The sequence below is a fragment of the Salvelinus alpinus genome, chromosome 23 (genome assembly GCF_045679555.1).
Source record: "Salvelinus alpinus chromosome 23, SLU_Salpinus.1, whole genome shotgun sequence".
In the NCBI taxonomy this organism is placed as follows: Eukaryota; Metazoa; Chordata; class Actinopteri; order Salmoniformes; family Salmonidae; genus Salvelinus; species Salvelinus alpinus.
The window spans coordinates 4754079-4770506 of NC_092108.1; the positions used below are offsets into that span (position 1 = coordinate 4754079).

Sequence of the window (16428 nt, forward strand, 5' to 3'; positions counted from 1 at the left end):
ATACTTCAACGCTGTAGGATACTTCAACGCTGTAGGATACTTCAACGCTGTAGACTGTTTCAACACTGTAGGCTACTTCAACACTGTAGGATACTTCAACGCTGTAGGCTACTTCAACACTTTAGGCTACTTCAACACTGTAGGATACTTCAACGCTGAAGGATGCTTCAACGCTGTAGGATACTTCAACACTGTAGGCTACTTCAACACGGTAGGATACTTCAACGCTGTAGGCTACTTCAACACTGTAGGATACTTCAACGCTGTAGGATACTTCAACGCTGTAGGATACTTCAACGCTGTAGGATCCTTCAACGCTGTAGGATCCTTCAACGCTGTAGGATACTTCAACGCTGTAGGATACTTCAACGCTGTAGGCTACTTCAACACTGTAGACTACTTCAACACTGTAGGATACTTCAACGCTGTAGGATACTTCAACACTGTAGGATCCTTCAACACTGTAGGATACTTCACCCTGTAGGATACTTCAACACTGTAGGATACTTCACCGCTGTAGGCTACTTCAACACGGTAGGATACTTCAACGCTGTAGGCTACTTCACTGCTCTAGTCTACTTCAACACTGTAGGATACTTCAACACTGTAGGATACTTCAACACTGTAGGCTACTTCAACGCTGTAGGCTACTTCAACGCTGTAGGCTACTTCAACACTGTAGGATACTTTAACACTGTGGGATACTTCAACGCTGTAGGCTACTTCAACACTGTAGGCTACTTCAACGCTGTAGGCTACTTCAACACTGTAGGATACTTCAATGCTGTAGGATCCTTCAACACTGTAGGATACTTCAACACTGTAGGCTACTTCAACGCTGTAGGATACTTCAACACTGTAGGCTACTTCAACGCTGTAGGATACTTCAACGCTGTAGGCTACTTCAACACTGTAGGCTACTTCAACACTGTAGGATACTTCAACACTGTAGGATACTTCAACGCTGTAGGCTACTTCAACACTGTAGGCTACTTCAACACTGTAGGCTACTTTAACACTGGGATACTTCAACGCTGTAGGATACCTTCAACGCTGTGTAGCTCAACAACTGACTGACATCAAATGGTTCATTTGTTTTGAAGAATAATGACGTACGATTGGATGCGGTGTTGTTTTGTCTTACAGTATTGTGTTGTGTTGTGTAGAATATATTGATCATAATGTGATCTTGCAGACATTAATTGAGCTTTAATCAAAATTGTTACTAAACGACAACCATTGCTCTGAGTAGCCTGTTCTCTGTGAGTAAAGGAGAGAATACGGATTGTATAGAACATAATCTGCACAATGGCAGAAGGTTCGGGAAGCTCCGGATTGTTTAGTGTGGTGGACTAAATATCCCGAAAAAGTCGGATCCGCAGCCACTCTGATAAAGTAAACTAGATATACTGCCATGTATTCCCATAGAGAGCTGTTTTCTCTTTTGCCAGCAGACCTATATTACTGTAAGTGTTGACAGCAGACCTATATTACTGTAAGTGTTGACAGCAGACCTATATTACTGTAAGTGTTGACAGCAGACCTATATTACTGTAAGTGTTGACAGCAGACCTATATTACTGTAAGTGTTGACAGCAGACCTATATTACTGTAAGTGTTGACAGCAGACCTATATTACTGTAAGTGTTGACAGCAGACCTATATTACTGTAAGTGTTGACAGCAGACCTATATTACTGTAAGTGTTGCCAGCAGACCTATATTACTGTAAGTGTTGACAGCAGACCTATATTACTGTAAGTGTTGACAGCAGACCTATATTACTGTAAGTGTTGCCAGCAGACCTATATTACTGTAAGTGTTGACAGCAGACCTATATTACTGTAAGTGTTGACAGCAGACCTATATTACTGTAAGTGTTGACAGCAGGCCTATATTACTGTAAGTGTTGACAGCAGACCTATATTACTGTAAGTGTTGACAGCAGACCTATATTACTGTAAGTGTTGACAGCAGACCTATACTACTGTAAGTGTTGACAGCGGACCTATATTACTGTAAGTGTTGACAGCAGACCTATATTACTGTAAGTGTTGCCAGCAGACCTATATTACTGTAAGTGTTGACAGCGGACCTATATTACTGTAAGTGTTGACAGCAGACCTACAGTGAGGGAAAAAAGTATTTGATCCCCTGCTGATTTTGTACGTTTGCCCACTGACAAAGAAATTATCAGTCTGTAATTTTAATGGTAGGTTTATTTGAACAGTGAGAGACAGAATATCAACAAAAGAATCCAGAAAAACGCATGTCAAAAATTTTATAAATTGATTTGCATTTTAATGAGGGAAATAAGTATTTGACCCCTCTGCAAAACATGACTTAGTACTTGGTGGAAAAACCCTTGTTGGCAATCACAGAGGTCAGACGTTTCTTGTAGTTGGCCACCAGGTTTGCACACATCTCAGGAGGGATTTTGTCCCACTCCTCTTTGCAGATCTTCTTCAAGTCATTAATGTTTCGAGGCTGACGTTTGGCAACTCGAACCTTCAGCTCCCTCCACAGATTTTCTATGGGATTAAGGTCTGGAGACTGGCTAGGCCACTCCAGGACCTTAATGTGCTTTTTCTTGAGCCACTCCTTTGTTGCCTTGGCCATGTGTTTTGGGTCATTGTCATGCTGGAATGTCCTCTGAATCATTCAGATGTTCATTGGCAAACTTCAGACGGGCATGTATATGTGCTTTCTTGAGCAGGGGGACCTTGCGGGCGCTGCAGGATTTCAGTCCTTCACGGCGTAGTGTGTTACCAATTGTTTTCTTGGTGACTATGGTCCCAGCTGCCTTGAGATCATTGACAAGATCCTCCTGTGTAGTTCTGGGCTGATTCCTCACCATTCTCATGATCATTGCAACTCCACGAGGTGAGATCTTGCATGGAGCCCTAGGCCAAGGGAGTTTGACAGTTCTTTTGTGTTTCTTCCATTTGCGAATAATCGCACCAACTGTTGTCACCTTCTCACCAAGCTGCTTGGCAATGGTCTTGTAGCCCATTCCAGCCTTGTGTAGATCTACAATCTTGTCCCTGACATCCTTGGAGAGCTCTTTGGTCTTGGCCATGGTGGAGAGTTTGGAATCTGATTGATTGATTGCTTCTGTGGACAGGTGTCTTTTATACAGGTAAGAAACTGAGATTAGGAGCACTCCCTTTAAGAGTGTGCTCCTAATCTCAGCTCGTTACCTGTATGAAAGACACCTGGGAGCCAGAAATCTTTCTGATTGAGAGGGGGTCAAATACTTATTTCCCTCATTAAAATGCAAATCAATTTATAACGTTTTTGACATGCGTTTTTCTGGATTTTTTTGTTGTTATTCTGTCTCTCACTGTTCAAATAAACCTACCATTAAAATTATAGACTGATCATTTCTTTGTCAGTGGGCAAACGTACAAAATCAGCAGGGGATCAAATACTTTTTTCCCTCACTGTATATTACTGTAAGTGTTGACAGCAGACCTATATTACTGTAAGTAATAGACCAAAGCTAGCCAGGCCAACTGAAAGCTCCCTCTCTGACCCCCTTCTATGTGGGAGACAGATCCAAGATGAAGCATGTGACAGAGGATGTAATGTCTCCAGGCTGCTACAGCTAGGACTCAACCCCGCCCCCCCCCCCCACACACACACACACACACACACACATATACAGTTGAAGTCGGAAGTTTACATACACTTAGGTTGGAGTCATTAAAACTCGTTTTTCAACCACTCCACAAATTTCTTGTTAACTTCTTATGGCTGCAGGGGCAGTATTGAGTAGCTTGGATGAAAGGTGCGCAGAGGTGCCCAGAGTAAACGGCCTGCTCCTCAGTCATAGTTGCTAATATATGCATATTATTATTAGTATTGGATGGAAAACACTCTGAAGTTTCTAAAACTGTTTGAATTATGTCTGTGAGTATAACAGAACTCATATGGCAGGCAAAAACCTGAGAAGTTCCACTTCCTGTTTGGATTTTTTCTGAGGCTGGTAGATTTTCAACCAAGCTCCCATTGAAATTACAGCGAGATATGGATGAGTTTTCACTTCCTGCGGCTTCCACTAGATGTCAACAGTCAATAGAACTTTGTCTGATCACTCTGCTGTGAAGGGGGGCCGAAGGAAACAGGAATGAGTAACCACTGCCACGAGCTGACCATGCTTTGACCATGCGCGTTCACGTGAGAGGCAGCTCTGTTCCATCGCTCAACTGAAGTCAATGTAATTCTCCGGTTGGAACGTTATTCAAGATGTATGTTAACAACATTCTAAAGATTGATTCAATACATCGTTTGACATGTTTCTACTGACTGTTACGGAACTTTTGGACATTTCGTCATATTTTAGTGAACGCGCTTTGTGACTCTGGAATTGTTTACCAAACGCGCTAACCAAAGTAGCTAATTGGACATAAATAACGGACATTATCGAACAAATCAAGCATTTTTTGTGGACCTGGGATTCCTGGGAGTGCATTCTGATGAAGTTTATCAAAGGTAAGTCTAATGGATGTGAAATGGCTAGCTAGTTAGTGGTGGTACGCGCTAATAGACTTTCAATCGGTTACGTCACTTGCTCTGAAACCTAGAAGTAGGGTTTCCCCTTGCTCTGCAAGGGCCGCGGCTTTTGTGGAGCGATGGGTAACGACGCTTCGTGGGTGACTGTTGTTGATGTGTGCAGAGGGTCCCTGGTTCGCGCCCGAGGTCGGGGCGAGGGGATGTACTAAAGTTATACTGTTACATAAGGAAACATTTATCATGTAATTTCTGGTTTCTGTTGACTCCAACATGGCGGCTAATTTGAGCTTCGTCTCAGATTATTGCATGGTTTGCTTTTTCCGTAAAGTTTTTTAAAAATCTGACACAGCGGTTGCATTAAGGGGAGGTATATCTATAATTCCATGTGTATAACTTGTATTATCATCTACATTTATGATGAGTATTTCTGTTGAAACGATGTGGCTATGCAAAATCACTGGATGTTTTTGGAACTAGTGAATGTAACGTGTCAATGTAAACTCAGATTTTTTTTATATAAATATGAACTTTATCAAACAAAACATGCATGTATTGTGTAACATGAAGTCCTATGAGTGTCATCTGATGAAGATCATCAAAGGTTAGTGATTAATTTTAGCTATATTTCTGCTTTTTGTGACTGCTATCTTTCGCTGGAAAGTGGCTGTGCTTATTGTGGTTTGGTGGTGACCTAACATAATCGTTTGTAGTGCTTTCGCTGAAAAGCCTATTTGAAATCGGACACTTTGGTGGGATTAACAACAAGATTACCGTTAAAATGATATAAAACACATGAATGTCTGAGGAATTTTAATTATGAGATTTCTGTTGTTTTGAATTTGGCGCCCTGCACTTTCACTGGCTGTTGTCATATCATCCCGTCACCGGGATTGCAGCCATAAGAGGTTTTAACGAACTATAGTTTTGGCAAGTCGGTTAGGACATCTACTTTGTGCATGACACAAGTAATTTTTCCAACAATTGTTTACAGACAGATTATTTCACTTATAATTCACTATATCACAATTCCAGTGGGTCAGGAGTTTAAATACACTAAGTTGACTGCCTTTTAACAGCTGGGAAAATTCCAGAAAATTATGTCATGGCTTTAGAAGCTTCTGATAGGCTAATTGACATAATTTGAGTGTCAGCGACAGCCCCGAAACCTGAAGGATCTGTATGGAGGAGTGGGCCAAAATCCCTGCTGCAGTGTGTGCAAACCTGGTCAAGAACTACAGGAAACGTATGATCTCTGTAATTGCAAACAAAGGTTTCTGTACCAAATATTAAGTTCTGCTTTTCTGATGTATCAAATACTTATGTCATGCAATAAAATGCAAATTAATTACTTAAAAATCATACAATGTGATTTTCTGGATTTTTGTTTTAGATTCCGTCTCTTACAGTTGAAGTGTACCTATGATAAAAATTACAGACCTCTACATGCTTTGTAAGTAGGAAAACCTGCAAAATCGGCAGTGTATCAAATACTTGTTCTCCCCACTGTATATACACACACACACACACACACACACGCACATATACACATACACACACACTCACGTACACAGATGTCTTGCCGAAGTTGCAGCTATGGCTTTAGGGTGGGCCTGTTTAACAGGGTTACAATACACTGTGGAGGACTGAGGAGGATAGCCCTGTAGTTTAACAGGGTTACAATACACTGTGGAGGACTGAGGAGGATAGCCCTGTAGTTTAACAGGGTTACAATACACTGTGGAGGACTGAGGAGGATAGCCCTGTAGTTTAACAGGGTTACAATACACTGTGGAGGACTGAGGAGGATAGCCCTGTAGTTTAACAGGGTTACAATACACTGTGGAGGACTGAGGAGGATAGCCCTGTAGTTTAACAGGGTTACAATACACTGTGGAGGACTGGGGAGGATAGCCCTGTAGTTTAACAGGGTTACAATACACTGTGGAGGACTGAGGAGGATAGCCCTGTAGTTTAACAGGGTTACAATACACTGTGGAGGACTGAGGAGGGTAGCCCTGTAGTTTAACAGGGTTACAATACACTGTGGAGGACTGGGGAGGATAGCCCTGTAGTTTAACAGGGTTACCATACACTGTGGAGGACTGAGGAGGATAGCCCTGTAGTTTAACAGGGTTACAATACACTGTGGAGGACTGAGGAGGATAGCCCTGTAGTTTAACAGGGTTACAATACACTGTGGAGGACTGGGGAGGACAGCCCTGTAGTTTAACAGGGTTACAATACACTGTGGAGGACTGAGGAGTTAGTTTAGTTAAGTTTGTTGATGTGGACACCAAGGAATTTGAAGCTCTCAACCTGCACCACTACAGCCCCGTTGATCACGTTGAGGGAGAGGTTGTTGTCCTGGCACCACACGGCCAGGTCTCTGACCTCCTCCCTATAGGCTGTCTCGTGGTTGTCGAGGATCAGGTCTACCACTGTTGTGTCATCAGCAAACTTAATGATGGTGTTGGAGTCGTGCCTGGCCGTGCAGTCATGGTGAACAGGGAGTACAGGAGGGGACTGAACACGCACCCCTGAGGGGCCCCTGTGTTGAGGATCAGCGTGGCAGATGTGTTGTTACCTACCCTTACCACCTGGGGGCGGCCCGTCAGGAAGTCCTGGATCCAGTTGCAGAGGGAGGTGTTTAGTCCCAGGGTCCTTAGCTTAGTGATGAGCTTTGAGGGCACTATGGTGTTGAACGCTGAGCTGTAGTCAATGAATAGCATTCTCACATAAGTGTTCCTCTAGTCCAGGTGGGAAAGGGAAGTGTGGAGGGCAATAGAGATTGCATCATCTGTGGATCTGTTTGGGCGGTATGCAAATTGGAGTGGGTCTAGGGTTTCTGGGGTAATGGTGTTGACGTGAGCCATGACCTTACAGACGTGAGTGCTACAGGTCGGTAGTCATTTAGGCAGGTTACCTTAGTGTTCGTGGGCACAGGGACTATGATGGTCTGCTTAAAATATGTTGGTATTACAGACTCGGACAGGGAGAGGTTGAAAATTTCAGTGAAGACACTTGCCAGTTGGTCAGTGGATGCTCGCAGTACACGTCCTGGTAATCCATCTGGCCTTGTGAATGTTGACCTGTTTAAAGATTTTACATCGGCTACAGAGAGCATGATCACACTGTCTTCCAGAACAGCTGGTGCTCTCATGCATGTTTCAGTGTTATTTGCCTCGAAGCGAGCATAGAAGTAGTTTAGCTCATCTGGTAGGCTCATGTCACTGGGCAGCTCTCGGCTGTGCTTCCCTTTGTAGTCTGTAATGGTTTGCAAGCACTGCCACATCCGACGAGCGTCAGAGCCGGTGTAGTACGATTCGATTTTAGTCCTGTGAGAGCATTGCTGTGTGTGAGAGAGAGAGATTATGATGGTTTCACTTGCTTTGGCAATGTTTACATATGTTTCCCATGCTAATAGATAAAACTCCTTGGAGGGTGGGAGGGATCTAGAGAGGGGGAGGGGAGAGAGTCCATTCCCAATGTGTTTCCAGTCTAGTGCGAAACACCACCTGTTTTTGATGTGTGTGTGTGTGTAATTCTGTGTGCGTGTGACAGTGTCTGTGAGTGGTTAGGGCTGACTGACAAGGGTGAGGTAGAGGGGAAGCAAAGTTTGTATTTGGGAGGGGGAGGGAGGGAGGGAGGGAGGGAGCGAGGAGTGGAGGGAGAGTGGAGGGAGGGAGGAGTGGAGGGAGAGTGGAGGGAGGGAGGAGTGGAGGGAGGGAGAGGAGGGAGGAGTGGAGGGGGAGGGAGCGAGGAGTGGAGGGAGAGTGGAGGGAGGGAGGAGTGGAGGGAGGGAGAGGAGGGAGGAGTGGAGGGAGGGAGAGGAGGGAGGAGTGGAGGGGGAGGGAGCGAGGAGTGGAGGGAGAGTGGAGGGAGGGAGGAGTGGAGGGAGGAGTGGAGGGAGGGAGAGGAGGGAGGAGTGGAGGGAGGGAGAGGAGGGAGGAGTGGAGGGAGAGAGAGAGGAGTGGAGGGAGGGAGGAGTGGAGGGAGAGTGGAGGGAGGGAGGAGTGGAGGGAGGGAGGGAGGGAGGTTTGGGAGGAGTGGGCCAATGTGTATGGTGGTTTATCTGAAACAGCTGTCTTGGCTCTGTTTTTAGCATCGGTTGGTTTGTATTCCTCCGTCAAACTCTGCTGCTCATTGAATGATTTAGCTAATTCACTTAGACTCATTACAATGTTAGGCTAATCATATCTGATGTTTCTCTGAAGTAACAGCTACTCTATATCATAAAGATAAAACAATTGTAATTTTAATCAAATAATTTTGGTCAGAACTACTGCATAGAAACCACTAATCCTTTTAAAAGATATTATCATTCTCTCTCTCCCTCCCTCCCTCCCTCCCTCCCTCTTTCTCTTTCTCTGTCTCTGTCTCTTTCCCTCCCTCCCTCCCTCCCTCCCTCCCTCCCTCCCTCCCTCCCTCCCTCCCTCCCTCCCTCCCTCCCTCCCTCCCTCTTTCTCTGTCTGTCTCTCTCTCCCCCTCCCTCTTTCTCTCTCTTTCTCTCTCTCTCTCCTCCCTCCCTCTTTCTCTGTATCCCTCCCTCCCTCTTTCTCTCTCTCTCTCCCTCTCCCCCTCCCTCCCTTTCTCTCTTTCCCTCCCTCTCTCTCTCTCCCCCTCCCTCTTTCTCTCTCTTTCTCTCTCTCTCTCCTCCCTCCCTCTTTCTCTGTATCCCTCCCTCCCTCTTTCTCTCTCCCTCTCCCCCTCCCTCCCTTTCTCTCTTTCCCTCCCTCTCTCCCTCTCCCCCTCCCTCCCTCCCTCCCTCCCTCCCTCCCTCCCTCCCTCCCTCCCTCCCTCCCTCCCTCCCTCCCTCTCTCTCCCTCACTCTTTCTCCCCCTCTCCCCCTCCCTCCCTCTCTCTCCCTCCCTCCTTCTCCCCCTCCCTCCCTCTCTCCCTCTCCCTCTCCCTCTCTCCCTCCTCCCTCTCTCCCTCCCCCCCTCTCCCTCTCCTCCTCCCTCTCCCCCCTCCCTCTCCCTCCTCCCTCTCTCTCTCCCTCCCTCCCTCCCTCCCTCTCCCCCCTCCCTCCCTCCCTCCCTCTCTCCCTCCCCCTCCCTCCTCCCTCCCTCCCTCCCTCCCCCTCCCTCCCTCTCTCCCTCCTCCCTCTCTCCCCCCTCTCCCTCTCCCTCCTCCCTCTCTCCCTCCCTCCCTCTCTCCCTCCCTCTCCCCCTCCCTCCCTCTCTCCCTCCCTCCCTCCCCCTCCCTCTCTCCCTCCCCCTCCCTCTCTCCCTCCCTCTCTCTCTCTCCCTCCCTCTCTCCCCTCTCCCTCCCTCCCTCCCTCCCCCCCTCCCTCTCTCCCCCCTCCCTCTCTCCCCCTCCCCCTCTCCCTCTCTCCTCCCTCTCTCCCCCCTCCCTCTCTCCCCCTCCCTCTCTCCCTCTCCCCTCCCTCTCTACCCCTCTCCCTCCCTCCCTCTCTCTCCCCCTCTCCCTCCCTCCTCCCTCTCTCCCCCTCCCTCTCTCCCTCTCTCCCCCCTCCCTCTCTCCCTCCCCCTCCCTCATCCTCCCTCTCTCCCCCCTCCCTCTCCCCCCCTCCCTCCCTCAGGGATGTGTAACCCTAAGAACTACAGTGATACGCCAGCCACCTCCAAGAGCACAGTGGAGGAACTCCATCGACCAATCCCCTCGTTGTTCCGAGCCCTCACGGAGGGCGACGCCCCTATCAACATGATGGTGGTGTCCTTCCCCGTTGCCGAGGAACTATCTCACCACGAGAACCTGGTCTCCTTCCTGGAGACGCTTGACGAGCAGCATCAGAACATGTCAATCCCCGGCAACAGCATTCACGCAAGATACGACACTCAAGGTAGAGGAACCATAGAAATAGATTGATTAGACTGTGGAACCACAGAAATATATTAGTTAGACTGTGGAACCACAGAAATATATTAGTTAGACTGTGGAACCACAGAAATATATTAGTTAGACTGTGGAACCACAGAAATATATTAGTTAGACTGTGGAACCACAGAAATATATTAGTTAGACTGTGGAACCACAGAAATATATTAGTTAGACTGTGGAACCACAGAAATATATTAGTTAGACTGTAGAACCACAGAAATATATTAGTTAGACTGTGGAACCACAGAAATATATTAGTTAGACTGTGGAACCACAGAAATATATTAGTTAGACTGTAGAACCACAGAAATATATTAGTTAGACTGTGGAACCACAGAAATATATTAGTTAGACGGTAGAACCACAGAAATATATTAGTTAGACGGTAGAACCACAGAAATATATTAGTTAGACTGTGGAACCACAGAAATATATTAGTTAGACTGTGGAACCACAGAAATATATTAGTTAGACTGTGGAACCACAGAAATATATTAGTTAGACGGTAGAACCACAGAAATATATTAGTTAGACTGTGGAACCACAGACATATATTAGTTAGACGGTAGAACCACAGAAATATATTAGTTAGACTGTGGAACCACAGAAATATATTAGTTAGACTGTGGAACCACAGAAATATATTAGTTAGACTGTGGAACCACAGAAATATATTAGTTAGACTGTGGAACCACAGAAATATATTAGTTAGACTGTGGAACCACAGAAATATATTAGTTAGACTGTGGAACCACAGAAATATATTAGTTAGACTGTGGAACCACAGAAATATATTAGTTAGACGGTAGAACCACAGAAATATATTAGTTAGACGGTAGAACCACAGAAATATATTAGTTAGACGGTAGAACCATATGACTAGAATAGAATGACATAACAGAGACAGCTGGTATTCCTTTCAGTGGTAGATCCAAGCAGAGACATGTCAACGTACAACTATCTGTTTAGACCACGATAGTAACTGTGCTAGTAAAACACAGGACGGCTACATAGAAGAGCTGTTAGTTTCCACTACATGTCCCACTATAGAACAAACACCATGTCTGATACAGCTGAGAGAAGAGAAGAGCTGTTAGTTTCCACTACATCCACTTTCCATTGAGGGTTAAATATGACTGCTTTTTGCAGGTAGCTACTAACTACGGCTTTAAATGTGTCTACATGGGATTACTGGAACGGCTTTAAATGTGTCTACATGGGATTACTGGAACGGCTTTAAATATGTCTACATGGGATTACTGGAACGGCTTTAAATATGTCTACATGGGATTACTGGAACGGCTTTAAATATGTCTACATGGGATTACTGGAATGGCTTTAAATGTGTCTACATGGGATTACTGGAACGGTTTTAAATATGTCTACATGGGATTACTGGAATGGCTTTAAATATGTCTACATGGGATTACTGGAATGGCTTTAAATATGTCTACATGGGATTACTGGAACTGCTTTAAATATGTCTACATGGGATTACTGGAAAACTAGTTCTGTGTTAAACATGCAGTTACTAAAATAACTGACTTGTGCCCTATTTTCTCTCTGTATCCCTTCTCCCCCAGATAACATGTGTACGGTGGTCTACTTTGACGACTGCGTATCCATCCGCCAGTGTAAACTATACTGTGAGTCGATGGGAGGGTCGAAGTACCGCTGGTTTCACAACGCCTGTTGTCAGTGCATCGGCCCGGAGTGTCTGGACTACGGCAGCAAGGCTGTTAAGTGCATGAACTGTTTGTTCTGAAGACTGACGGTGGATGGATCCCTGAACTGTCTGGTGGTGGAGACTGGCACCAGATATATGGACCAAACCCATGGGCGGCTCGAGGGAGGGGCTAGATGATGCGGAAGCCTCCTCAACAATAGCCTAGCACACCCCATTAGTAACCCCAATAAATATTTTATTAATATATGAACGAATTTACACCATACAGTGCCTTCGGAAAGTATTCAGACCCCTTGACTTTTTCCACGTTTTGTTACGATACAGCCTTATTCTAAAATTAATTAAATCATTTTTTCCTCCCATCATTCTACACACAATACCCCATAATGACATCACAATACCCCATAATGACATCACAATACCCCATAATGACATCACAATACCCCATAATGACAAAGCGAAAAACAGGTTTTTATACATTTTTGCAAAATAATTAAATAAAAATACTTTATTGACATAAGTATTCAGACCCTTTGCTATGAGACTCAAAATTAAGCTCAGGTGATTCCTGTTTCCATTGATCAACCTTGAAATGTTTTTACAACTTGATTGGAGTCCACCTGTGGTAAATTCAATTGATTGGACATGATTTGGAAATGCACACACCTGTCTAAATAAGGTCCCACAGTTGACAGTGCATGTCAGAACAAAAACCAAGCCATGAGGTCGAAGGAATTGTCCGTAGAGCTCCGAGACAGGATTGTGTCGAGGCACAGATCTGGGGAAGGGTACCCAAAACATTTCTGCAGCATTGAACGTCCCCAAGAACACAGTGGCCTCCACCATTCTTAAATGGAAGAAGTTTGGAACAACCAAGACTCTTCCTAGAGCTGGCCGTCCGGACAAACTGAGCAATTAAGGGAGAAGGGCCTTGGTCAGGGAGGCGACCAAGAACCTGATGGTCAATCTGACAGAGCTCCAGAGTTCCTCTGTGGAGAAGGGAGAACTTTCCAGAAGGACAACCATCTCTGCAGCACTCCACCATTCAGGCTTTTATGGTAGATTGGCCAGACGGAAGCGACTCCTCAGTAAAAGGCACATGACAGCCTGCTTGGAGTTTACCAAAAGGCACCTAAAGGACTCTCAGACCATGAGAAACAAGATTCTATGGTCTGATGAAACCAAGATTAAACTCTTCTGGAGGAAACCTGGCACCATCCCTACGGTGGAGCATGGTGGTGGCAGCATCATGCTTTGGGGATGTTTTTCAGCGGCAGGGACTGGGAGACTAGTCAGGATAGAGGCAAAGATGAACAGAGCAAAGTACAGAGAGATCCTTGATGAAAACCTGCTCCAGAGCTCTCAGGTTCACCTTCCAACAGGACAACGACCCTAAGCACACAGCCAAGACGACGCAGGAGTGGCTTCAGGACAAGTCTCTGAATGTCCTTGAGTGGCCCAGCCAGAGCCCGGACTTGAACCCGATCAAACATCTCTGGAGAGACCTCAAATAGCTGTGCAGCGACGCTCCCCACCCAACCTGACAGAGCTTGGGAGGATCTGCAGAGAAGAATGGAGAGAAACTCCCCAAATACTGGTGTTCCTAGTTTGTAGCGTCATACCCAAGAAAACTCAAGGCTGTAATCGCTGCCAAAGGTTCATCAACAAAGTACTGAGTAAAGGGTCTGAATACTTATGTAAATGTGATATTGAAGTTTGCAAAAATGTCGAAACAAGCTGTCATTATGGGGTATTGTGATGTCATTATGGGGTATTGTGATGTCATTATGGGGTATTGTGATGTCATTATGGGGTATTGTGATGTCATTATGGGGTATTGTGATGTCATTATGGTGTATTGTGTGTAGATTGATGAGGGGAAAAACTATGTAATACATTTTAGAATAAGGCTGTAAGGTAACAAAATGTAGAAAAAGTCAAGGGGGTCTGAATACTTTCCGAATACTCTGTATATTACTAGCAGCACTACACAACAACCTACCCCTTAGCCACCTCAGTGAAAAGTTTCTGGTGTCATCACTGACCAAACCTGACTGACTAGTTGGTCCAATATGTTAATGATTGTGCCTAGCTGACTGAGAGGAATCTATCTGACTATCACTGATATGGGTCTCTTTCATGTGTCTCTGAATGTAAAATATTTTCTTCCCACGGATTATTTTGTATTATTATATTGTGTAGCTACTGTATGTTTCATATTTACATATGTACTTTATATTGATAATGTATTTTTTTTTTTTACAATAATGGTCCACTTCCCATTAAAATGTGTTGTCTTGTGGGTAAGTGAACCCTTTCTATTCTGACGACAATATGAATCATTTATGAGGTATGAGAGGTAACCAAAATGGAGTTGTTTGGAATTGTCAGAACAACGCTTTTGTACACAGTCCACTTTCAACATTTTAAGTGTCACTTCTACTTCTCACTAAATGACACGACACCTATAATTAGGGATGTAGTTCTACCGGAGCCCGGAGGAGCGACGCTCCCTCACTTTTTCTTTTTTTAAATTTGAGAATACACAGAGCTGATAAAAAAAAAAACGATTTCTGAAAAATTCATTCTGATAACTTCTAAGTAAATTATATTTAATTACTACTAAACCAAATCAATATGTATAGCAGCAGCCTATAGATACATGGTGGTTTCTTCCCTGTCTTCTCTCTGGTGGGGGGACAGAACGATAAACAACTATAGGCTACGTGAGGTAAAATTCACCCTGTGTCTGCCTTGATGTTCATAAAATTCCACAGAACACCTCGTTCATAGTGGAACCCAGAACGACATGTGACCCACTTGGTACGGCGACAGTTCTGCCGAGGACACCCAAATCAGAGTGGCCACCACAAAGCCCAGGAAGCCTGACACTCTCTGGAAGTTGCTTGAGCCCTGCTTGGGATATTTAGCCTACATTGGCTATTGGTTGAGGCGCAGTGCCAGTTCTAGCTTGCTGGAAATGTGAATTGGACCAAGTTGAAGGTAATAATGCATATAAGTTAAAGTTAATATTGACATGCATGAATATACATCACCAAAAGCTTGATTTTTTTTATGGCTGTTTTAAAACGAATTACCTGCAATTTTATGTTGTCATGATTTATGTCCACGACTTGGATCAACTGATTTGATAGCATGTTTTGATCTATGCAAATAAATTATATGAATTCGATAAATATTTCACCTCTCTTTTCTTTTCTTTTGTTATTCGGGTATATTGTAACCATGTGTTTAAGCTAATCAACTCAAAAGTGTATTTATGTGTAAACTACACAATGCAATGAAATACCTTCTCACAATAAAGCTCTCCTCGCAAACAGGGCCATGGTTAAGCTACAGTATATGTATTAGTATATAAGAGTGAGTATGAGTATAGTATACATTATTACACTATAGCCTACAACATATCTATATCACATAGTCTTAGGTCTATTAGATTATAGGCCGACTGCAAATTATTGTTGTTTGTTCCTGAACTGGCCGAATGGCAGAACTATCCTTCAGCCATCCTTCAGCCATCCTTCAGCTGTCCTTCAGCCATCCTTCAGAACCACAAGTTGGTTCAACTTCTGTAACATCATTGCGCCATCCTGGCGCTGTCCTATCAGCATCACGAAGGGATGTAGCTCCAATCACTTAAAATCTCATAAAGACCTCCTGCCTACGTCTAATAGTCCTCCTCTGTTTCCTACATCTAATAGTCATCCTCTGTTTCCTACGTCTAATAGTCCTCCTCTGTTTCCTACATCTAATAGTCATCCTCTGTTTCCTACGTCTAATAGTCCTACTCTGTTTCCTACATCTAATAGTCCTCCTCTGTTTCCTACGTCTAATAGTCCTCCTCTGTTTCCCACGTCTAATAGTCCTCCTCTGTTTCCTACGTCTAATAGTCCCACTCTGTTTCCTGCGTCTAATAGTCCTCCTCTGTTTCCTACGTCTAATAGTCCTCCTCTGTTTCCTACGTCTAATAGTCCTCCTCTGTTTCCTGCGTCTAATAGTCCTCCTCTGTTTCCTACGTCTAATAGTCCTCCTCTGTTTCCTACGTCTAATAGTCCTCCTCTGTTTCCTACATCCAATAGTCCTCCTCTGTTTCCTACGTCTAATAGTCCTCCTCTGTTTCCTACATCCAATAGTCCTCATCTATTTCCTACGTCTAATAGTCCTCCTCTGTTTCCTACATCCAATAGTTCTCCTCTGTTTCCTACGTCTAATAGTCCTCCTCTGTTTCCTACATCTAATAGTCCTCCTCTGTTTCCTACGTCTAATAGTCCTCCTCTGTTTCCTACATCCAATAGTCCTCCTCTGTTTCCTACGTCTAATAGTCATCCTCTGTTTCCTACATCTAATAGTCCTCCTCTGTTTCCT

At 44.6% G+C, this 16428-nt stretch overlaps 1 protein-coding gene across 2 annotated transcripts in view; it reads left to right on the forward strand.

Moving 5' to 3' along the window:
• LOC139550093 (twisted gastrulation protein homolog 1-A-like) overlaps positions 1-15239 on the forward strand; it is a 54665-nt gene extending 39426 nt beyond the window's left edge. For both annotated transcript variants that reach the window (XM_071360722.1, XM_071360723.1), the window contains exons 4-5: positions 10057-10317; positions 11939-15239. In XM_071360722.1, the coding sequence (XP_071216823.1) occupies positions 10057-10317; positions 11939-12120 (443 nt within the window). In that variant the 3' untranslated portion in view covers positions 12121-15239. The remainder of the gene's footprint in view (positions 1-10056; positions 10318-11938) is intronic.
• The last annotated feature ends 1189 nt before the right edge of the window (positions 15240-16428 follow it).